This window comes from Furipterus horrens, unplaced genomic scaffold (genome assembly GCF_987537825.1).
Source record: "Furipterus horrens unplaced genomic scaffold, mFurHor1.1.pri manual_scaffold_3, whole genome shotgun sequence".
Taxonomy (NCBI): domain Eukaryota; kingdom Metazoa; phylum Chordata; class Mammalia; order Chiroptera; family Furipteridae; genus Furipterus; species Furipterus horrens.
The window spans coordinates 145,340,606-145,365,491 of NW_028327173.1; the positions used below are offsets into that span (position 1 = coordinate 145,340,606).

The window sequence follows — 24,886 nt, forward strand, 5'->3', positions numbered from 1 at the left end:
AAATATGTTGCTGAGTTTTTACCTTACTGTACACTAACAGAATTTCATTGAATTCTACATTATTAAAAGAGAATATTCCCTTTTTATTTATTATTATTTTTAATCCTCACCTGAAGACATGCTTATTGATTTTAGAGAGGGCAGAGGAGGGAGAGAGAGAGGGAGAGAAACATTAATCGGTTGCATCTCCTATGCGCCTGACAAGTGACTGAACCTGCAACCTAGGTATGTGCCCTGACTGGGAATGAACCCGCGACCTTTAGTTTTATGGGACGATGCTTCAGCCAACTGAGCCACAATGGCCAGAGCTAGAATGCTTTTTTTTTTTTTTTAATTAAATTAAATTTAATTTAAAAATTTTTAAGTATATTTTATTGTTTATGTAGTAACAGTAGTTCCAATTTTTTTTCCCTTTGCTTCCCTCTGCCCAGTACTCCCCTTCCCTCCAGCAATCCCACCCCGCTTAGTTCATGTCCATTGGTCATGCATTTAAGTTCTTTGGCTTGACCCTTTCCTATATTATTCTTAACTTGCCCCTCTCTATTTTATACCAATCGATTATGCTTCTTAATCCCTGCACCATATCCCCATTTCTCCCCCTCCCCCCTCCCAGCTGATAACCCTCCAAATGATCCCCATACCTATAATTCTGTTTCTATTCTGGTTTGCTTAGTTGGATTTTGTTTTTATTTTTTAGATTCAGTTGTTGATAGTTGTGAGTTTGTCGTCATTTTAGTGTTCATAGTTTTGATCTTCTTTTTCTTAAGTTAAGTCCCTTTGACAGTTCATATAATAATGTCTTGGTGATGATGAACTCCTTTAGCTTCACCTTGTCTGGGAAGCACTTCATCTGCCCTTCCATTCCAAATGATAGCTTTGCTGGATAGAGTAATTCTGGTTGCAGGTTGCCTTTCATCACATTGAATACTGCTTACCAGTCCCTTCCTGCCTGCAAAGTGTCCTCTGAGAAATCAGTTGATAGTCCTATAGGCACCCCCCTGTAGGCAACTCTCCGCCTTTCTCTTGCTGCCCCAGGACTCTCTTTATCTTTTACCTTTGGCATCTCAGTCATGATGCAGCCTGGTGTGGTCCCCTCTGGGTCCAGCTCACCCGGGACCCTCCGTGCTTCCCGGACCTGTATGTCTATCTCCTTCACAAACTTTGGGAAGTTTTCTTCATTTTTTTTCAATTCTTGCTTCCTCATTTTGCACTGGTTGACTCTTTTTTTCTTCCTTATGTTCCAAATGATTGATTTGAACCCCAGTTTCCGTCCCTTCACCATTGGTTTTGTGTGAATTTTCCTTCATTTCACTTGGCATAGCCTTCACTTCTTCTCACGGGTTTGCTGTACTCAGGCATATCTGTCAAGCCTGTGAGCATCTTTATCATTAGTGTTTGGAATTCTGCATCTGTTAGGTTGTCTGTCTCCTCATCTGTGAGGTTGGCTATCTCCTCGTCTCTTAGTTCTCCCACTGGAACTTTGATCCGTTCCCCCTATTGGGCCATACTTCTCTGCCTTCTCATTCTGACAGGCCCCTTTGTGTGTTTGCCGCCGTGTCCCAGGTAGTGCTGTTGCTCCTGATATGTTGTAAGGGGCGGAGCCTTAGGGATTCATCAGTACAAGGTGACCTGTTTCACCAAGTAGTGATGCTGTATATGGGGGAGAGGTCCGAGAGGGAACAATGTCGCCTGCCCAGCACTCACCCCTTTTCCAGGCACTTCTCCCACTTCCGCACCAGACTGGCGCCCCTCTAGCTGCTGCCCTGGTCATCGTTTCCAGAGTGGGTGGGTCTGCAGATGTTCTAGGACCGTGGGGGCCCTTTAAACAAGTGGACTCTGCGTAGAGACCGGGAGTTTCTGCCTCCATCCCAACCCCCACTGGTCTGCACATTCAGAAGCAATGAGGCTTGATCTTCCCTGTTGCTGGGACCATGAGCTGCTAGGTCCGGTGAGGAGCTGGGAACGCTCCCCAGGTGTCCCTCCTGACTTTAAAATATGTGACTGCGCTTTCTGCTGGCCTGCCGCTGCCGCTGCTGCTGCCGCCACCACCACACCGCATCCTCTCCGCCCTGGCTCCGCCCCTCCTACCTGTCTGGATGAGTATTACTTCTTTGTATCTTTGTTTGTTGGACTTCCTTGCAGTTTGATTTTCTGGAATTTCTGGTTGTTTCTAGTTTTGAGGCAGTTGTATTCCTTCTTAGTTGCGGAGCGAGACGCAGCGTGTCTATGCCTCCATCTTGGTCAGAAGTAGAAATTAGAATGCTTCCTTTTTAAAGGCGAGTCTTTCCTGCAATAAATATACATTGAGAAGGTACTGTGTGTTAGACACTGTTCTAAGGACTGGGAATAACTAAATGAACAATGACAGAAATTCTGGTTTTTAAGATAATACACATTCTGGTGAGGGACAAAGAAATATTACAATAAATAATTAAGGTGAATAACATGTTAATACTAAGTAATAAAAGGGAAAACAGGTCAGGGGATGGAAATATAGGGAGTTTTCTTGTGGGCAGGAACTTCTATAATTGGCCCTTTACTTCCTTTGTCTTGAATCTGTCTGCTTGTTCCCGAAGGCAGTCACTTTCACGGTGTTGCCTGCCTTTGGTACTGTTTGCCAAAAGCAAGCATTGAACTTATGGGCTCTTCCATCTTTTACATTAACTAACTATAGATAGCATATTAAAAGTTTCTGTAGAGTAACGAATGTAGACAGACAGATTTTAGTCCCAAGGAAACAATAATGGCAGGAACAATTCCCGTTTTATTGTCGCAGGCAAGTCATAGGCAGAAAACTAGGAAAATTGAGTTAGAGAAAACTCCTTGGGCAAATCAATTGTGCTTTGAAGGATTGGAATGACAAGAAATGTCAAAAATATAATAACAATTACCTACTCATCTTAGGGTCAGTCCATTGAATAGATGATGAATTGTACTGTTAATAGTACAATTTATGACTTTTTCATATAACTATAAATTGTGTGACTTTCTCTTGGCAATTGTTTTTCAACAGTTAACTGTTTAATATTTCCAGTATTCCCTGAAGAGAACAAAATCCCTGCCTGTTAGCATATCTATTATCTTCCTTTGGAGTCATGTGACAGCTGTTTTACTTGAAAATTAAGATTTGTGATATTTACATATTACCTTCCTAGTTGCTTTTATTTCCTTTTTTATTTTCAGAAAAGTTCAGCTTAACATTTAATTTCCTTCAGCACTCACTACAGAATGTACTAACTTCCTCTTTATTATTCAATTGGCTCGCTTTAAATTAATGTCATTCCATTCTTTAGTTACTGATTTATACTGGTTGATCTGGTCTTATCAGGCTCATCAGGAGTAGTTTGGTTTCATCTTTCTCCTTTATACTTGACTATGATACATTTCACATGTCTTCCATTACATTTCAACTGCCATTAAATTTAATAATAGTTAATAGCTTCCCTAATAGCTCAATTAAAAATTCAAAACTTTTAATCTCACTTTTTAGCTTTCTAAGTATTTCATCCCTACTTTTGCTCTTTTAGAATCTAAATTATCATGTGAATGTAGCATGATTTTAATTGATTGGTTGATTGCTATTATTTTAATTACTCGACAGCTGTTTGAGTGCCTTCACTTATTGTATTAGTTTGCTTGGGCTGTCATAAAAATATAACATGGACTGGCAGGCTAAAATGGCAGAAATTTATTTTCTCATAGTTCTGGAAACTGGGAAGTCCAAGATGTGGATGCTGCTTGATTCAGTTTCTGGTGAGAGCTCTCTTTCTAAATTTCGAAAGGATACAATTCAGTCCATACCACTTCCTATTTAATTCCAAATTTTTGTCTGTTGATTCTTATGTGAATATTATACTTCTAAATTAGCTTTATGTAGAGTTTAATATCTGCTAATACAGAATTTTCTCTCATTAGTTTTTACCCTCTTTTTGGATATATTTTTGCTCATTTTTTTTTCCAGAACTTTAAACATATATAAAAATTTTTGTGACTAGTATATAATTTTTGGGGTCATTTTTTGTCATTCAGCTTGTCTTTGTGTATAGTGCTAGGCATTGATAATGTTGGCCTTTGTGTATGTGTGAATTTAATGGGATTTCATTAGTGTTGCTCAGAAGTATGATGTTAGCTGCTGTTTTGAGGTGTCATTTAATCACAATAAGGAAGTGTCCTGGTATCGCTTATGTTTCCTCCATCAGAATTTGATACTAATTTTTCTGAAATCTGGTTTTGCAAATATTCCATAAACTTTAAATTAATCTTTTTATTGAGATAATTATTATTATAATTGTTCTTGTAAGGAATAATGTAAAGAGATTCTGTTTTCCTTTTACCCAGTTTTCTCAGTGGTAGCATTTTGCAAACTAGTGTATCACAACCAGGATTCACTGTACTCAGATTTTCCCAGGTTTGTTCTTGTTTGGGTGTGTATTTAGATCTATATATTTTTATCACATGCATCCACCACCATAGAAAAGGTACAAAATAGTTCAGTAATCATGCACATCCTTTCCCCTGTTATGTACTTTTTTATAAACACATCTACTTCCCTCCTGACCTGGAAATCACTTACCTGTTCTCCATTTCGATAATGTTGTCATTTCAAAAGTGTTAATGTACTGTAATTGGAATCAGAAGTCTGTAATGTCAGGATTTTTTTTTTTTCCATTCAGTTCCTTGAGGGTTTATCCAGGTTGTTGAGTATAACAATAGTTCCTTTTTATTGTTGACTAGTGTTCTCTTACAATTCCGGTATATACCAAAATTTAATCGCATTGACTCACTGAAGGAAATGTCGACTGCTTACAGTCTGGGACTATTGCAAATGTAGTTGCTATGAACATTCAATAGAAGTTTTTCTGCAAATACATGCTTTATTTCTCTTGGATACATGACCATAATGCAGTTGTTGGGTTGTGTGGTAGTTGCATGTTTAGTTTTATAGGAAACTACCAAACTTTTCTCCAGAGTGGCCGTACCATATAACATTTCCACTAGCAGTGAGTGTATCAGCAATCCAGTTGCAGGCATTCGCACCAGCATTTTATGTAGTCACTATTTTTAATTTTAGTCATTCTGATAGGTGTGTAGTGATAGCTCATTGTGATTTTAATTTGCATTTTCCTAATGGTTGATGATGTTGAATATCTTCTCATGCATTTATGTGTACCTTCTTTGGTGAAATATCCGTTCATATCCTTTGCTGTTTTTCTCATTGAATAGCCTTTTTTTTTTTTCCTATTGAGTTTTGAGAGTTCTTTATATATTCTAGATACTAGTTCTTCATTGGGATATGTGGTTTACAAATATTTTCTCCCAATCTTTTTATTTCCTGCATAGGTCTTTTGCTGAACAAAGTTTTTAATTTTAATGAAGTTCAATTTATCAATTTTGCCTTTCATGGTTGATGACTTCGGTGTCAAGTCTAAGAACTCTTTGCCTAGCCCTAGGTCCTGAAGATTTATGCTATCTATTTTTCCTAAAAATTTTATAGTTGTTAATTTTTATATAAGGTATGATACTTATGTCAAGGTTAATTTCTTTTGCCTGTGAATGTCAAGTTTTTTCATCACCATTTGTTGATAAGGTGATTTTTGTCCCATTAAATTACTTTTGTACTCTTGTTAAAAATCAGTTGAGCATTTTATATATGTTCTCCATTTTGTTTCATTGCCCTATTTGTCTATTCCTCCACAAGTTTCATACACTGTATTATTGTGGCTGGTTTGGCTCAGTGGATTGAGTGTCGGCCTGCGAGCTAAGTGTCGCTGGTTCGATCTTCCAGTCAGGGCACATCAGAGAAGGAAAACTCTTGACTCCAAAAAACCTCCGCTGCCTTGCGGCATACCTCTTCAGGGGAAAGGCTAAGGGAGTAAACCCCGACAGAAAATCCAGAGCCGGAGTCCCTAAGGCGGTTTGACGTTGTAGTCAACACCGGCAACTCCTGCGGCGCACCTGAAGCCAAGCTGTATTGACTCCGTCTTTCCCTTGGACCCTTCAGCTGCGAAGAGAGGGGGGGTCTGCTGCATGGGCAACAGCAGACCCTCCATATCACCCTGCCCAGGCTCTGTAGCTTCAGCTTCACTGGAGAGGACACTCCAGCGTCATCGCAAGATGTCGATTCAACACGGGAGGAGACAGATACCGTGTCACTCCCGAGTCGGACTGCACAACCATTCTTGGCGGTGCAGATAGACTCTTAAGAAGCTACACCATCGTCTCTCGAGACGGACAGCTGCCGACGACGATTATTGTAGCTATATTGTAAGTCCTAGTATTGGGCAGAGTGATGTTTCTTAGTTTATTCTTATTTCTAAACATTATTTTACCTATTTTGGCGTCTGTACTTTTCACATAAATTTTAGAATAGTCCTGTCCATGTCTACAAAAATCCTTACTGGGATTTTGATAGGAATTGTGTTAAACCTCTGTGTCAATCTGGCAGAATTGACATCTTTACTGTGTTGAATCTTCCAGTCTATGAATGCAGTTATAGTTAGATCTTCTTTGTATTCTTTTTTCCCCTTTGAATTTCTTTTTGGCATTTTGTGGTTTTCAGCATATAGAGCCTATATACATTTAATAAAGTGTATACTTCTGTGTTTCATTTTTCTTGGAGCAGTTGTAAATGGTAGTGTGTTTATAATTTTGGTTAGTGCATGGTCATTGTATGTGTATGGAAATGTGATTAATTATTGTTTATCCTGTTTCCTTGCTGAACTATGAGGATTTTTGTGAGAGTCCCTGAGATTGTTTAATGTAGACATGTCTTTACAAATATGAACAGTTTTGCTTCCTCCTTTTCAATCTGTATGTCTTTTATTTCTTTTTCTTTTTTTTTTATTGCGGTGACTAGAACTTCCATTTCTACATTGAGCAAGAATGATTATAGTGGACATCCTTGCCTTAGTCAGATGTTAGTGGAAACACATTCAGCCTTTCACCTTGGAGTATGATTTTAGCTATAAGGGTCTTAAAATGCAACATTTATAGAATTGAGATAATTCCTCTCTAAGTTGCTGATAATTTTTATTATGAATAGGTATTTGAATTTGTCAGGTGCCTTTTTTGTGTTAAAGATAGAACATCTTTAGCTTGATGACATGATAGATTACATTGATTTTTTATTTTTTAAGTGTTGACCCAGCTTTATGTACTTACTTGGTTAGATTCTACTTGGTCATGGTATATAATCTTTTCATATATTATTGGATTTGACTTGCTACTATTTTGCTGAGGAATTTTATGTTTAAGTTCTGAGAGATACTGGTCTGTAGTTTTATTTTTTGGTACTATCTTTGTCAGGTGTTGCTATCAAGTAACATTAATTTCATAAAATCAATTGGGAACTGTTCCCTCATCTTCTGTTTTCTGAAGGAGATTATGTAAAATTGGTGTTAGTTCCTCTTTAAATATTTGGTTAGATTCTCCAGTGAAACCGTCTCAGTGTAGAGAGTTCTCTTGAGAACTTTTAAACTAAAAATTCAATTTCTTTAACGGTTTTAGGACTATTCAGTTTAACATTTTTGTTTTGATAATATTTGATTTTCATAGAATTAGTCCATTTCTTCTAAAAATTGTCTACTTTATAAGTTTCTTAGTATCTTAATTATTCTTTTAAAGTCTACAGGATCTTCAGCAATATCCTGTTTCATTCCTAAAATTGGTGATTTATGTCTTTATTCCTAATTTGTCAATCTTGCTAGAGATTTATTAATTTTATTGCTTTTTAGACTAGCCTTTCTGTTTCACGATTATTCCCCTGCCTTTTTTTTTTCCTTCAATTTTATTGATTTCTGGTTTTTGTTCATTTCCTTGTGCTTCCTTTGGGGTGTTTTTGTTTTTTATTTACTTATTTTGCTCTTCTAATTTCTTAAGGTAGAAACTTCAGGTACTGATTTGAGACCTTTCTTCTTTACAACATCCACAGCCTTTTTAAACTTCATTAAATTATTTCAATCTTAATCTTTTTTGGTCTTCTATCACAAGCTGAAATTCTCCAACCATCATTATGTCTTTGGATATTCTTGAGTGTCTAAATAATTTTTTGTGTCATAGATATTGCTGTATAAATTGATAGAGGTTCATGGCTATTAAATCATTAGATCATTGAGATTGAGTCCATCAGAATTGTGTAGGCCCCTCTCCAAATTATGCAGACCCAATTGAGGGAGAAGAGAATTGTTTAAGCTGAGTTTTATTCTGGCAGTTCAGAGATTTAGCAAGTAATGGGGACTTGGGAAAGAGCCAAATAAAGAAATAAGAAATACTACATGTGCCCAAGAATTTTGTATTATTCTTTAGAGTGGCCACTAGGAGTCAGAGCAGTGTCCTAATTATTATTACAGTTCCCTCCTCTTTTTGCTGATAGTAATCCCCTCAGTTCTCCACAGGGAGTGGCCTTCTTGCTTATGGCCCTCAGTGGTTGACCTGTTTACTAGAGGTGCTGATAGAATCCCACTGTATCTCACCTCCCATTCCCTCCTCCCCTTTTTTTCTCACTTTCTACTGATGCAGGTTCTTTAATGGTTACAGGTCTCTAATGGTTTACTCTTTTCTTTTCAATCAGTTTTGGTAAGTTATAGTTTTTCTAGGAAATCTGTCATTTCATTTAGTTTTTCAAATTTGGGGTCATGAGACCTTACATTGTATTTATTATTTTTTAAGTGTTTTGCTGTGCCTTCAGTTTTGTCCCCATTTTTATTTCTAATATTGTTTATTTGTACTTTGTGTCTTCCTTTGTCCATTTCCCTTGTCTTGGCAGAGTCAGCTTTCAGCAAGAACAATACAAGAACTCCTATACACCTGTTACCCAAATTCACCAGTTTTTAACATTTTACCACATGAGTTTTATCATTCTCTCCTCCAGTACATACACATCACACATAACACATACATATACATGTGTTTTCGAACTATTTGAAGTCACATATATCCTGCCTTTTACTCCTTAATGCTTCATGTATTTTTCCTAAGAAAAGAATATTTTCTTACATAATCACAGTATGATTATTTTACTTAGGGAATTTAATATAAATACAGTACTTTAATGTAGATTCCATATTCAGTTTTGTAACTGCCCTAATAATATTCTAATAACATTTTTGTTCCTTCAGTACAAAATCATGTGGCATTTAGTGTCGTGTGTCTTTATTCTCCTTTAATCTTGGGCACTTTGTCAGTCTTTCCTTTATGACTTAGACATATTTAAAGTCTTTTTTATGACATAAGCATATTTAAAGAATACTGGCTTCCTTTCTTCCCTTTTTTGTAGCTGAACTGCTATTAGCTGAGAAACATGCCATTGTTTCTTTTGTTACTTTTAAAAATTTTCTAAAATTCCTCTCAATTCAGAACAGTGTTAAATATAAAATTTTATTAATGATTAGTAAAACTATGTAATTAATAACAATATAATTTCATAGAATACTTTGGTTTCCTTCATAAAGGATACACTTTATATTGTCCAGAAGACCAAAGTTTATATGAGTCAACTATTTCATATACCAGTTATTGATTTTGGTTATCAAGTAATTTGAATTTGGAGTTTTTATTTCAAAATAAAATGGTTTTTCCTGGGATTCAAAGGTATTTCAGAAAGTTACTATTAAAATTGTTTAGGTCTGGTTACCAACTATACTATTTTTTAAATAATACTATTTGTAAACATAATTATCTACTTGTAACAACTATAATAAAGTACATAGTGGTTTAAAGTACATACTTAATTTTACTCTGCTTTCCCAAATTATTAGTTCTTGTTAGTGAACCAGAAATGTACTTATAACCATTTTTTGTCTTGGTCTATTTTTTAAATGCTTGTGGAAAACAAGTCTAGTAATGTTATGGTGGGAGTTTTGCTTATATTTCCCAAAATAACATATCTTCAGAAGTTTTAGTTATTCATTGACCTTGGTGTTGCCCTTCACCCCCATAAAATACCCCAGAATTTCTTTTAGAATAAGGAAAAATATTGGAAGGTTGAAGTGTTTTTACTGCTTTTATAATTCATTAATTTAAGCTCCTTAGAATCTATAAACAAGCTCTTTGAGATCCTAAGTACCTTTATCATTCAAACTCCTCTCCTTCCCATTCTCTAAAAAGGTCTAGCCTCATAGATAATGACCTCCCAGCCTCTCATAGTAACTTTCTATTTTGGGCTAGTGATAGCACCTAGAGACCAACTTCACTATTGCTACTAGTATTTATTGACATTTTATTACAGATTTGAGTACTCTGTATTACCTCATTTAATTCTTAAAAATAAGATGAGTAATAAGTAGTGGAAACTGAATGGGACCCAGCTGATCTTGGCTGCAAAGCCCACAAGCTTACTTAATTACTATTCCAAATTCCTCTTACACAGTACTAACATTTTGGGAAAGGGGAAGAGGAGTGTAATGTGCCCAGTTCCTGCACCTTCTATTATTCGTACTTTTTTTTTTAAGTATATTTTATTGATTATGTAGTTACAGTAGTTCCATTTTTTTTTTTCCCTTTGCTTCCCTCTGCCCAGTACCCCTCTTCCCTCCAGTAACCCCACCCCCCTTAGTTCATCTCCATGGGTCATGCATATAAGTTCTTTGGCTTCACACTTTCCTATATTATTCTTAACTTCCCCCTGTCTATTTTGTACCAACAGATTATGCTTCTTAGTCCCTGCACCATATCCCCATTTCTCCCCCTCCCCCCTCCCAGCTGATAACCTTCCAAATGATCCCCATACCTATCATTCTGTTTCTATTCTGGTTTGCTTAGTTGGATTTTGTTTTTATTTTTTAGATTCAGTTGTTGATAGTTGTGAGTTTGTCGTCATTTTAGTGTTCATAGTTTTGATCTTCTTTTTCTTAAGTCCCTTTGACAGTTCATTTAATAATGTCTTGGTGATGATGAACTCCTTTAGCTTCACCTTGTCTGCGAAGTACTTCAAATGCCCTTCCATTCGAAATGATAGCCTTGCTGGATAGAGTAGTCCTGGTTGCAGGTTGCCTTTCATCACATTGAATACTGCTTACCAGTCCCTTCCTGCCTGCAAAGTGTCCTCCGAGAAGTCAGCTGATAGTCCTATAGGCACCCCCTGTAGGCAACTCTCCGCCTCTCTCTTGCTGCCCCCAGGACTCTCTCTTTATCTTTCACCTTTGGCACCTCAGTCATGATGAGTCCTGGTGTGGTCCCCTCTGGGTCCAGCTCACCCGGGACCCTCCGTGCTTCCCAGACCTGTATATCCATCTCCTTCACAAAATTTGGGAAGTTTTCCTCATTTTTTTCAATTCTTGCTTCCTCATTCTGCACTGGTTGACTGTTTTTCTCTTCCTGTGTTCCAAATGATTGATTTGAACCCCAGTTTCCTTCCCTTCACCATTGGTTTTGTGTGGATTTTTCTTCGTTTCACTTAACAATAGCCTTCACTTCTTCTCATGTGTTTGCCATACTCAGGCATATCTGTCTAGCCTGTGAGCATCTTTATCACCAGTGTTTTGAATTCTGCATCTACTTGGTTGTCTGTCTCCTCATCTGTGTGATTGGCTATCTCCTCGTCTCGTAGTTCTCCCACTGGAACCTTGATCCGTTCCCCCTATTGGGCCATACTTCTCTGTCTCCTCATTCTGACAGGCTCCTGTGTTTGTTTGCCTCCGCGTCCCAGGTAGAGCTGTCGCTCTTGTTATGTTGTAAGGGGCGGAACCTTAGGGATTTGTCAGTACAAGGTGACCTGTTTCACCACGTTGTGGTGCTGTATGTGGTGGAGGGGTCCAAGAGGAGACTGTGCTGCCTGCCCAACACTCGTCCCTTTTCCAGGCACCTCTCCCACTTCCGCACTGGACTGGCGCCCCTCTAGCTGCTGCCCTGGCCGTTGTTCCCAGAGTGGGTGGGTCTGCAGACGTTCTAGGACCGTGGGGGCCCTTTAAACAAGTGGACTCTGCTGAGAGACCGGCAGTTTCTGCCTCCACCCCAGTTTTTTGATCCGCTCATCTACTGCTGGGCACTTAGGTTGTTTCCAGCATTTGCCTATTGTAAATAGCGCTGCTATGAACATTAGGGTGTATAGATTTTTCTGAATTGGTGTTTTAGGGTTCTTTGTGTATAATCCCAGCAGTGGAATCTGTGGCTCAAATGCAGTTCCATTTTTAATTTTTTGAGGAAATTCCATACTGTTTTCCATAGTGGCTGCACCTGTCTGCATTCCCACCAACAGTGCAGTAGGGTTCCCTTTTCTCCACATCCTCTCCAGCACTTGCTGTTTATTGATTGGTTTATTATGGCCATTCTGACCAGTGTGAGGTGCTCTCTCATTGTGGTTTTAATTTGCATCTCTGATGGCTAGTGATAATTGAGCATCCTTTCATATGCTTATTGGCCCCCCTCTGTATGTCCTCCTTGGAGAAGTGTCTGTGCAGGTCCTTTGCCTATTTTTAAACTGGATTGTCTGTCTTCCTGGTGTTGAGTCATATGAGTTCTTAAATATATTTTGGAGATCAATCCCTTGTCTGAGGTATCATTGGCAAATATATTTTACCGTATTGTTGGTTCCCTTTTTATTTTGCTGATGTTTTCTTTAGCTGTGCAGAAGCTTTTTAATTTGATGTAGTCCCATTTGTTTATTCTTTCCTTTATATTCTTGGCTCTAGAAGATATACTGGCAAAAATATTGCTGTGTGGAATATCTGAAATTTTACTGCCTGTATTTTCCTCTGGGATTTTCACGGTATTGCAACTTATATTTAAGTCTTTATCCGTCTTAAGTTGATACTGGTGTATGGTGTAAGTTGGTGGTCTAGTTTCATTTAGTTGCATGTGCCTGTCCAGATCTACAACACCATCTACTGAAGAGGCTATTTTTATTCCATTTTATGCTCCTGCCCTGTTTGTCAAATATTAATTGACCATGTACTGGGGTTTGTTTCTGGGCTTTCTCATCTGTTCCATTGATCTGAGTGTCTGTTTTTATGCCAGTACCAAACTGTTTTGATTACAGTGTCCTTGAAGTAGAGTTTGATATCAGGTATTATGATCCCTCCTACTCAGTTCTTCTTTCTCAAGAAAGAGGCTCTTTGGGGTCATTTATGGCTCCATATAAATTTGTGAAGTACTTGTTCTATATCTGTGAAATATGTCATGGTATTTTAATAGGGATTGTGTTGACTCTGTAGACTGCTTTGGGTAATAGGGACATTTTAATGATGTTAATTCTCCCAGTCCATGAGCATGGTATATGCTTCCATTTATTTGTGTCTTCCTTAATTTCTTTCTTCAGTGTTCTGTAGTATTCTGAGTACAGTTCTTTTACCTCCTTGATTATGTTTATTCCTAGATACTTTATTTTTCTTATTACTATAGTAAATGGGATTTTTCCCCTAGTTTCTGTTTGTGATATTTCATTGTTGGTGTACAAAAATGCCTTTGATTTCTGAATATTGACTTTGTACCCTGCTGTTTTGCCAAATTCACTTATTAGGTCAAGTGATTTTTTGGTGGAGCCTATAGAATTTTCTATGTATACTATCATGTCATCTGTAGACAATGATAGTTTTACTTCCTCCTTCCCAATTTGGATGTCTTTTATTTATTTTTCTTGTCTGATCACTGTGGCTAGAACTTTCAAAACTATGTTGAATAAGAGTGGTGAAAGTGGACATCCTGGTCTTGTTTCTGATCTTAGAGGGAAAGCTTTTAGTTTTTCCCTGTTGAGTATGATGTTGGTTGTAGGTTTCTCGTATATGGCCTTTATTATGTTGAGGTATGCTCCCTCTACTCCCAACTTTGCTGAGCATTTTTATCATAAATGGGTGCTGTACTTATCAAATGCTTTTTCAGCATCTGTTGATATGATCATGTGATTTTTGTCTATCATTTTATTTGCTATATTACATTTATTGATTTGTGAATGTTGTACTATTATTGCATCCCTGTGATGAATCCCACTTGATTATGTTATATGATCTTTTTAATGTATTGCTGGATCCGGTTTGTTGAGGATTTTAGCATCTAAGTTCATCAGTGATATTGGCCTGTAGTTTTCTTTTTTTGTTGTGTCTTTACAGGATTTTGGAATTAGGATAATACTGGCCTCATAAAAAGTTGGGAAGTCTTCCCTCTTCTTGAATATTTTGGAATAGTTCAAGGAATATAAGAGTTAGCTCTTCCCTAGATGTTTGGTAAAATTCGCCTGTGAAGCCACCCCAGTCCCAGTCATTTGTGTGTCAGGATTTTTTTGATTACTGCTTCCATTTTGCTAGCTGTTAACGGACTATTCAGGCTTTCTGCTTCTTATTGATTCAGTTTTGGAAGATTATATGTTTCCAAAAATTTGCCCATTTCACCCAGGTTGTCAAATTTCTTGGCATATAGTTGTTCGTAGTAATTTCTTACAGTCCTTTGTATTTCTGTGGTATCAATTATAATTTCTCCTCTTTCATTTCTGATTTTATTTATTTGGGTCCTTTTTCTTGATGAGCCTGGTTAAAGGCTTGTTGATTTTGTTTATCTTTTCAAAGAACCAGCTCCTTGTTATATTGATCCTTTGAATTGTTCTTTTAGTCTGCTCTGATCTTGATTATTTCCTTTCTTCTACTTGCTCTGGGCTTTGTTGTTGTTCCTCTAGTTCTTGTAGAGATAGAGTTAGGTTATTTATTTGGAAATTTTCTGTCTTTTTTAGGTAGGCCTGTATTGCTATGAACTTCTCTCTCAGGACTGCCTTCGCTGTGTCCCATAGGTTTGGGGCTGTTGTGTGTTCATTTTCATTTGTTTCCAGGAATTTTTTGATTTCTTCCTTGATCTCATTATTAACTCCTCATTGTTTAGTAGTATGTTATTCAGTCTCCATGAATTTGAATGTTTTGGGGTTTTTTCCTTGAGGTTGGTTATTTTGTTGTTGTTGTTACTTGTGCCTTTGGCATCATATCCATGAAATTATTGCCAAATCCAATGTCGTGAAGCTTTTGTCCTGTTTTCTTCTGAGGGTTTTGTTGTTTAATTCTTATTTAGGTGCTTTATCTATTTCAGTTAATTTTTGTATATGGTTTAAGTAAGAGTCCATCTTCATTCTTTTGCATGTGACTATCCAGTTTTCCTAGTACCATTTGTTGAAAAGACTGACCTGAAGAACATTATGCTTAGTGAACTAAGCCAGTCAGAGAAAGACAAATACCATGTGATTTCACTCATATGTGGAATCTAATGAACAGACTGAAATAACAAGCAAAGTAGAGACAAACTCATAGATAGGGAGCAGACTGACAGCTGGGAGGGGAGTGGGGGGGTGTTGAAGATAAGCTAAAAAGAGAAAGGACTCACCGTAGGGGACAACAGTATGGTGATTTGGAGGGTAGAGGGGTGGTTGGATGTGGAAGAGGGTGTAAGGGGGGTAAATGCTAACAAAAAAACACGATAAAAATAAACTTTTTTAAAAAAAGAAAAGACTGTCCTTTACTCCGTTGAGTGGTCTTAATATTGTCAAATATGTTGAGATATTTTCCTTCTAGTCCTAGCCCCAGTTTGTTGAGTATTTTTATCACGAAAAGATTTTAAATTTTTCAGATGCCTTTTCTGCATTAGTTGAGATGATCATGTGTTTTTTTCATTCATCTTATTCATGTAGCATATTACATTGATTAGTCATATGTTGAACAGTCCTTGTATTCAAGGAATAAATTCTATTTGTTTATAATCCTTCTAATATACTGATGAATTTAGCTTGCTAGTATTCATTGAGGATTTTTGCATCAGTGTGGAGAAGGGATATAGGTTAGTTTTCTTGTAGTGTCTCTTTGTCTAGCTTTGGTATAGGGGTAATGCTGGCCTCACAGAATGACATAGAAAGTGTTAACCTTCTCTTCAATTTTTCCAGGAAGTTTGAGAGTATTGGCATTAGTTCCATATGTGTTTGGTATAATTTACCAGTGAAGCCATCAGTTTCAGGGTTTTTCTTTATTGAGAGATTTTTTTTATTGTAGGTCAGTCTCTAGTAGTTTAAGGTCTATTGACATTTTTAAATTTATTTCTGACTTAGTCTTGGTCTGTTTTGTTTCTGGTAATTTGTCCATTTCATCTAGGTTATCCATTTTGTTGCCGTACAATTGTTCATAGTACTCTTATAGTCCATTTTGTTTCTGTAGAATCAGTAGTTAATATCTACATTTTCATTTCTGATTTTTGTAATTTTCATCTTTTCTCTCTTTCTTATTCATCCATCAAAATGTTGGCCAAGTTTTAAAAATGTTTTTTTAATAGAATTGATTTTTCTCTTTTGTCTTTCTGTTCTCTATTTTATCTCTGCTGTCCTTATTTCCTTTATTTGCTAGGTTTGGGTTTAGTTGTTTTTTTTTTAGTTGTAAAGTTATTATTGATTTGAGTTTTTTTTTTTTTTTTTTTTTTTTTTAAGGCGTTTATAGCTATACATTAGTAGCACAGCATACCATAAGTTTTGGTATGCTGTGTTCTTTCATTCTCTAAGTGTTTCTAACTTCCCTTGTGATTTCTTTGGTTAGTTGGTTGTTTAAAAGTGTGAGGTTTAATTTCCAAAATTTTACAGCACATTTATGAATTTTCCAGTTTTCAATTTGTTATTGATTTCGTAATCCATCCCATTGTGGTCAGAGAAGATCGCTCATGTATTATCTATATTTTGAAATATATTGAGATTTAATTTGTCATCTAACTTATGGTCTGTCCTGAAAAATGACCCATCTGCATTTAAGAAAAATATGTATTCTTAAGTTTAAATGTTGTTGGGTAGCGTGCTCTTTGTATATCTGTTAGGTTTAGTTGGTTTATTGTGCTAAATCCTCATTTTCTTTACTTCTGTCTGGTGGTTCTGTTGATTCTTGTGAGTAGGGTATTGCAGTTCCCAGTTATTGTCTTAGAACTATTGATTTCTCCCTTCACTATGCCAATCTTTGCTTCACGTGTTTTGATAATACAACATTAGGTACATAAATGTTTGTTGTAGCCTCTTGCTCTCTTGTAACCTTTTTTATTTTTGGTTATTTTTTATTTGCATGGAATGTCTTTTTCTGCCTTTCATTTTGAACCTGCTCATTTCTGGATCTAAGGTGAGTTCATTGTATCTTTAATTCCTCATTTCCTGCATTCCATCTTCTTTTGTATTTAGTTGTTTGTAGTGAAATGCTTAAATTCCTTTCTCATTTCCTTTTGTTTACATTCTATAGCTATTTTCTTTGTAGTTATGGAAATTACATTATCATTTTGAAGTTATAATAATAATTGAATTTATACTAGTTTAACTTTAATAACATACAAAAAATATTTCTTTACAGCTTCGTCCCTAACCCTTTCAGTTGTTAATGTCACAAAATTACATCTTCATACGTTATATGCGCAGAATCATGAAGTAATAGTTCTTTTAAATGCATTAGTCTCTTAAATATTGTAGAAAATAATACTTGGGATTACAAACTAAAGTTATACTAATAACTAACTTTTACTTTAGTACTTGTTTTTGCTTTAAATATTACTTGTTTTTGCTTTAAATATATTAGTCTCATAAACTACAGAAAAAAAAATTGCAGTTACAAACCATTGTTAAAATGATACTGCTATTATGGTTGCCCATGCATTTACCTTTATTGAGATTTTTATTTATTTATATAGCTTGAAAATTTCTGTCTACTGTCATTTCATCTTGTAGGAATGACTCACTTGACCATTTTCTCACAGGGCAGATCTAGTGGTAGCAAACTTCCTCATCTTTTATTTATCTGGAAATATGTTCATTATTCCTCCTCTTTTGAATGAGTTTTCCCAGGTTTAGGATTCTTGGTTCACAGGTTTTTTTGTGCAGAACTTTGACGATATTAATCTGTCCATTATCTTCTGTCCTCCAAAGTTTCTGAAGAGAAGTCTGTGGAGATCCTTATTTAGAATCTCTTATATGTGTAATTATTAACTTCTCTTTCTGCTTTCAGGATTCTCTGTGAATGCCTTTGAGTTCATCCCACATTTGGTGCATGTTTATATTCATGTCTTTTACCAAATTTGAGTAGTTTTCACCCTGGCTGGGTAGCTCAGTTGGTTAGAGTATTGTCCCCATATGCCAAAATTGCAGGTTTGATCTCTAGTCAGGGCATATACAAGAAGTAACCAATGAATGCATCAATAAATGGAACAACAAAATTGATGTTTCTCTCCTCCTGCTGCCCCCCCATCAATAAATTAAAATTTGAAAAATCGAGAAGTTTTCAACCATTGTTTATATAACTATATTCTGCTCCTTTCTGCCACAATATGTATGTTGCTTCTCTTCATGGTGTTTCATGGGTCCCTTAGGCTCTGCTTACTTTTCTTCATTTTTTTTTCTTTTCCTCAGACCTAATAATTTCTGTTGTTCTATTTTCAAGTCCACTGATTTTCTTTTTCTTCCTGCTCATCTGATTTTTTAAATTCCTCTAGTGAATTTTTTGTTGTAATTATTGTACTTTTCAGCTCCAGAATTTCTTTATGGTTTCTTTTTAAGTTTTTCATTTTTTTATTGATATTTCTATTTTGTTCATACATCATTTTCTTGATTTTCTCTATATCTTCACTTAGTTCTTTGAACATCTTTAAGACAGTTTTTTTTTTTTTCTCTTATTAAATTACAATTGACATTTAATTATATTGGTTTCAGGTGTACAGCTTAATGGTTAGACACTATATAACTTACAGAGTGACCCCCCCCAATGAGCCTAGCATCCACCTGATGTCATGCATATTTATTGCAGTATTGACTATCTCTATGCTACACATTATATCCCTGTGACTATTTTGTAGCTGCCAATTTGTACTTTTTAAGACAGTTTTTTAAAAGTCTTTGTCTATTCTGCTGTGGAGTCTTTTTCAGAAAGTTTCTTTTGATTCCCTCCCACCCACCCCTTTAGCCAGCCTTAATTTACTGGGTTTTTTTTGTGTGTGTGTGCTTTGGGGTCTTTTGATTGAACACTGGGTATTTGAATCTAATAGTGTGGTGACTCTGGAAGTTAAATTGTCTCCTTTCCCAGGGCTTGCTTTTTTTTTTGTCACATCGTCACTATCAGTATCATCAGTGTCTATGACAAGAATCAGAATACGGTATACACTAATGTCTTCTCACATCTTTTCTGAGACTTTCATTGGGTATACATAGTCACTTTCTAATTTTTTCAATTATGTTGTTGTTTTTACACATTCTAGTTTTTAATATCTGGCTTCCAAAATGAAAAAAGGTGAAAAATGACAGGTAAAAAATGGTGCTGCCCCTTTAAATATCCTGGGTGTCATTTCATTCTGACGAGGAAGGACTTGCTACAAGAGAAAATACAACAGCAATGGCTTCCTTCTTCTTTCTTTGTACCTCTATGATCTGAGCACAGATACCTGATATTTGGAGGACAGGATCCTTTTGACCCATCCTGACTCCCACAATTTGTGTGCGTACTGCTCCAGGAACACATGCTCAATTCCCAGCCATATCGGTTGGATGGGTTTACTGTGCTAATAGTTGAAATTGATGGAAATTAACCACTATTTACTGTCCATGCCTTCCCCTGGAAGTTACAAGCCTTCAGTAGATTCCAGACTTCCAACACAGTTACATCAGACATTCTGCCAATGCAATTATTGTCTAGGTAGGAGGACAGATTCCTAGTGGTTCTTTGCCGTCTTCCCAGATCCTCTTTAGACTCATCTTAATTTATGTATTGAGTAACTTTGTAAAATAGATGAAGTAGCAAGACCTCTGTATTAATATAGGGTTTAAATACTCTTATTAAAATATAATAGCTCTTTTCTCACTCCAGTTTTTTTTAAGACTTACATGAGATGCATTTGACATATGTATAGTAATTTTTGGCATTTAACTTTCGACAGGTGGTTTTGGAATGTATGCTTAAAAAGGACCTCATTTACAATAAGGTCACTCCAACATTTCACCACTGGAAGATTGATGACAAGAAATTTGGCCTTACCTTTCAAAGTCCTGCTGATGCTAGGGCTTTTGATAGAGGTATTCGAAGAGCTATAGAGGACATTTCTCAAGGTAACTTTTCTTGACTATTTTCTTAATTTGTTAATCAGTTATATATAGTAAAGTAGAGTTACTTAAAGCAAGTCATCTTTTGTGATAATGTGATCAGGCTTTGAAAGTTCACTGTAGGTAAAGATAAAATAATGGGCACCTTAGTCTGTTTTATATTGGTTACATCACAATATACACCAGCTACATTTATTTCCTTGAAGAGCCCAGAAACAGCAGCCTTCACGTAATTCAGATGTTTTTAGGCACGAGCTTAAATAAGAGGGGAGCAGTCAGTTACAGCTTTCAAAGTCCTTGTGTATATGTTATATCAGTCATTTTCTTGTTTCGTAATGATAGAGATAAAATTTCTATTGACCACATATAGGTAGGCTTCAGTTATTCTATGGCAGAACACTTTTCTTTTTACCTGATTTCATTATTGAGCATTGGTAGGTTCTACAACCCCATCTATCCCTTTGTAAATCTTTCCAATCTGTTAAGATCATTAACTCTAAAGTTTGCAGGTTTTAAAGAAGGGAAGAATATATTTACATGTAAGACTGGCTTCTGCGTAATTAAAAAGAAACCACATTCTTCCCCCCAAAGATGTCAAAACTTGATTTGTTTTTCTAATTAAGAAGAAATATGATCTCTATTAATAGCAATGACTTCTATATAAACTAACTAAATCAGATATTAGAAAACATTGTGATTTGTATATTTTGAATATACTACTATAAGAGGAGAATTAGAAGAAATGAACTAGTTATGAGACAGCCCATACGCAAGAACATGGAAGTACTTAGTATAGATTTGTATTAATAGTGCATGAAACTATGGTTAAATAAATATTTAGCTACTTTAGAAGAGTAGAATTTGCTAAATAATCTTTGATTTCCAGTTCAGAAAAAAATTCTATGAAATTATAGCAGCCATTGTATTTTTATTACCAGTATCCATAAATTTTTTTTACATCAGTGTTCTGAATGTTGGCTGCACATACGAAGCAATTGGGAGGCTTTTTAGAAATAGAATAATGAGTTCCCACTCCAGGTCACTTGAATCAAACTATTTGGAGAGTGGAGCTGACACATTTCATTTTTTAAAAAAGTTCCAGACATTTCAGATATGATGAAGAGGTGTTATATTATGAATTTAGAAAAACAAATGATGAATATGAATCATCAGATTCTCTACCAGAGGTTGTGGTTCTCAAACCACTGCAAGAAACTTAAAAATAAAAAATGCATGAACCTTACAAAGATTTCTGACATTACTGGTTTGGTACTATACTCTAACATCGGTATGTTTTTTAAAGTTTCCCAGTTGATTTTGCTATTGAGCTAGTGGTGAAGAACTAAAGACAAAATCATTATCCAAACTCCCAGCCAGGTAGAATAGACTGCTATATTCAACTTGTCTTGTTATTTTTAAACAGTATTTTAAACATACTGGTTAGCATTATTATTAGTCACCATATAAACTGATAATTTCTCTTACTTAGCCTTCTGTGACAGTAAGGAAAAACTATTTAACACTTTCAAAGGGGAGATTTCTCATGTCTGTGCTAGCTGTGTCTCTCAAGAGTTGCATAAACTCAGAATTTATTGCTAGGACAAATCCCTTTTATATTAATTTGTTGGAACTAAAGGTGCTCATGAACATAATGAAAATGTATAGAGACATTGGTGCACAAGGGACAATAGCAGCAATTGTCCATTGGCTATCAGTAGTGGAATAAGGCTCTTTTATTTATGTTTCTTACTCTAGCAACTCACATCCTGCTTCTAGGTACTAAATACTGTTTCCTGGGTGAGACTATTTAGAAAAATTGAAGAAATTATACATGGGCATCATGTCAACACCAGGGGAGTGTGGTGCATATACTCTAGCAGTGTATTTCAGAGAAATTAGTAGCAGGTAGTATGTGTACACACACACACACACACACAAAATACACACACACACACACACACACACAATCTCTTTAGTTAGTAACTGGGAATTGACCTCCAAAAGAGGAAAACATCGCTTTATTCTCTATTCTTCTAATAAAGGGGTAAGTACGAGTGGCCAACATCAGACTGGTTGCCAGGCAGCCCGGAATGATCTCTGATTAGTCTCCTGTAGTATTGTAATGATATAAGCAATTAGTCAATAATATTAAATCTAAGACAAAAAGTCTATGTTTAATTAAATTTACTTGTTTTCTTAGGATGCCCAGCAGTAAAAAATGAAACTGAAGGAGCAGAAGATGACTTACAAGTAAGTAGTTGACTTGAAAGAAATTTTTTAAACATAAAGGATTTGGAGGAAATAACTAGGCTTAATAAATAAAGCAATTCATAAATTTTTAAGAAAATTTATAAAACACTGTATTTGTCAGGAAATAGAGAAACAGAACCAATATATGTATGTATGTATGTAATAAATATAGAAAGTTGTTTTGATTTGAAGGAATTGGCCTGTGATTGTCAAATCCAAAATCCTCAAAGTAGGCAGGCATCTGGAAGTTCTGGTACTAGTTAATGTTTTTGTCTTGAGTCAAAAGGCAGTCTCCAGGCAGACTTTCTTCTTCTTTGGTGTCCTCAGTCTTTTCTTTAAGTGTTTTTATAATGAGTTCCACCAACTTTATGGAAGGTAATCTTGACTCAGATTCTACTGGTTAAATGTTAGGCACATCTGAAAATTATCTTCACAACAACACTTAGACCAGTGTTGGGCCAAATAGCTTGGCATCATAGATTAGACAAGTTGACACATAAAATCAATTGTCACAAATACTTCACCCTGTAGGCAAGGTACTTATCTAAAAAATTTACAGAAAAGGAATTGCAGGTTGTTAATAAGCATATGGACACTCTTCTGTTTTTATCTCACTGGTAATCAGCAAGTAGTGTAAGTTAACATTTTAGTCACCAAGTGACCAAAGGTTTAAAAATTGATATTACTGCCCCATACTGTGTCTGTCTGAGACTGATAGATTGATGCACTGCTGAAGAAAATGTAGATTGGTAGATTATTTCTGGGAAGCAGTTTGGTAATTTGTATTAAAAAAGACTTTACCCTGGCTGCTGTGGCTCCGTGGTTTGAGCGTCGGCCTACAAACCAAGTGTCACTGGTTCGATTCCCAGTGAGGGCACATGACTAGGTTGCACGTCAGGTCCCCAGTTGGGGGTGCGAGTGAGAGACAACCCCACACAAGGATGTTTCTCTCCTTCTCTTTCTCCTTTCTCCTCTCTAAAAACAAACAAACAAATAAATAATTTTTTTAAATAGACTTTAAATTAAAAACATTCACATCTGTTCATCCAGTGCATCAGTTTCCAGTAATCTATACTAAAGAAATAGAGATGCACAAAAAATTTTGTACGCTGATATTTTGAAGGGTGTGTGTATAAAATATTGATAATAAAAATAAGCTATCTCAATAGAAGAATGGGAATGGTTGAATTAAGGTATTATTTTGTTATACAACTATTAAAATTTTTATTATAAATTTCCTTGCAATATGTTGAGTAATAAAAACAGACAAAAATTACATGGTGTTATCATTACTCAGCTAAAATGTTAATATTTTTGTTAATTACTTTGGATTGTGGTATTCTGGGCTACATGGATTTTTTTATTAGTGCTTCTCTGTATTTTTTAAGTTTGCTACACTAAGTTAATATTTTTAGGATGACACTAAAAGAACCCAAATTTGTATGAATACCTCATATTAATAATCAATTATTTGTATTGTAAGAACAGTTGTGGCCTAAAGACATGGAAAAATATTTTATGTACATTAGCAGTCAGAATATAGAAATATTTTTAAGAACAGTTGTGGCCTAAAGACATGGAAAAATATTTTATGTACATTAGCAGTCAGAATATAGAAATATTTTTATTTTATTTGAGAAATACAGTAAAGTTTAAAAATATATATATTTTATCCATGATAACCACCATACATATTTTTTTAAATAATTTGTTTGTTTTATTTATTTTTAGAGAGAGGGGAAAGGAGAAAGAGAGGGAGGGAAACATCACTGTGTGGTTGCCTCTCACTCGCGCCCCCAACTGGGGACCTGACATGCAACCTAGTCATGTGCCCTGACTCCTGACTGGGAATCAAACCAGCGACACTTGGCTTGCAGGCCAACGCCATACATATTTTTGAATATAGCCTCTGGGTTTCTTCTTTTACACATTAGTGTGTACATGTATTACTAAATTATCCTGTAATCTGTTTTTTTCCAACTTAAATAACATTTTCTGTTTTTCTAAATGTGATTTCAAGTTTATAATTTTTAATGGTTTTGGTTTTGTTCATAATAGATGTATTCTAATTACTAGTCCCCTATTGTACACATAAGAGTTTTTGTGTTTAAGTATTTGAATCTGTTTATTTTATTGATGGTTAATTATTATTTTAAAAATGTAATGAGTTGTCCTCGGCTGGTGTGGCTCAGTGGATTGAGTGCCGGCCTGCAAACCAAAGGGTTGTTGGTTCGATTCCCAGTCAGAGCACATGCCTGGGTTGCGGGCCAGGTCCCCAGTTGGGGGCATGTGAGAGGCAACCACACATTGATGTTCTCTCCCTCTCTTTCTCTCTCCTTTCCCCTCTCTCTAAAAATAAATAAGTAAAAATCTTTAAATTAAAAAAAAATTAAATATAGTGAGTTGGAATTAATTTAGTATAAGAAATAAGTAATAAAATGCAAAATACATTTTTTAGTTAATCTTTTCCAGGGTTCCATTTTGTTCTGGTATCAAATCAAAATATGGGACTAGAAATAGGGAAACATGTTCTGAATTACTCCCTATGGTGAAAGTAAATTTGGTTAAAATTAAGCTTTAAAAGGGGGGCCAAAAAATGTGGACATCGCTCATTCATAGGGTTGCCAGGAATTG

The 24,886-nt window shown here is 35.7% G+C and overlaps 1 protein-coding gene across 2 annotated transcripts in view; it reads left to right on the forward strand.

Annotated features, from left to right (window-relative positions):
- SPRED1 (sprouty related EVH1 domain containing 1) overlaps positions 1 to 24,886 on the forward strand; it is a 106,764-nt gene that overhangs the window by 53,705 nt on the left and 28,173 nt on the right. For both annotated transcript variants that reach the window (XM_090270391.1, XM_090270392.1), the window contains exons 3-4: positions 19,840 to 20,008; positions 22,203 to 22,252. In XM_090270391.1, coding sequence (XP_090126517.1) covers positions 19,840 to 20,008; positions 22,203 to 22,252 — 219 coding nt within the window. The remainder of the gene's footprint in view (positions 1 to 19,839; positions 20,009 to 22,202; positions 22,253 to 24,886) is intronic.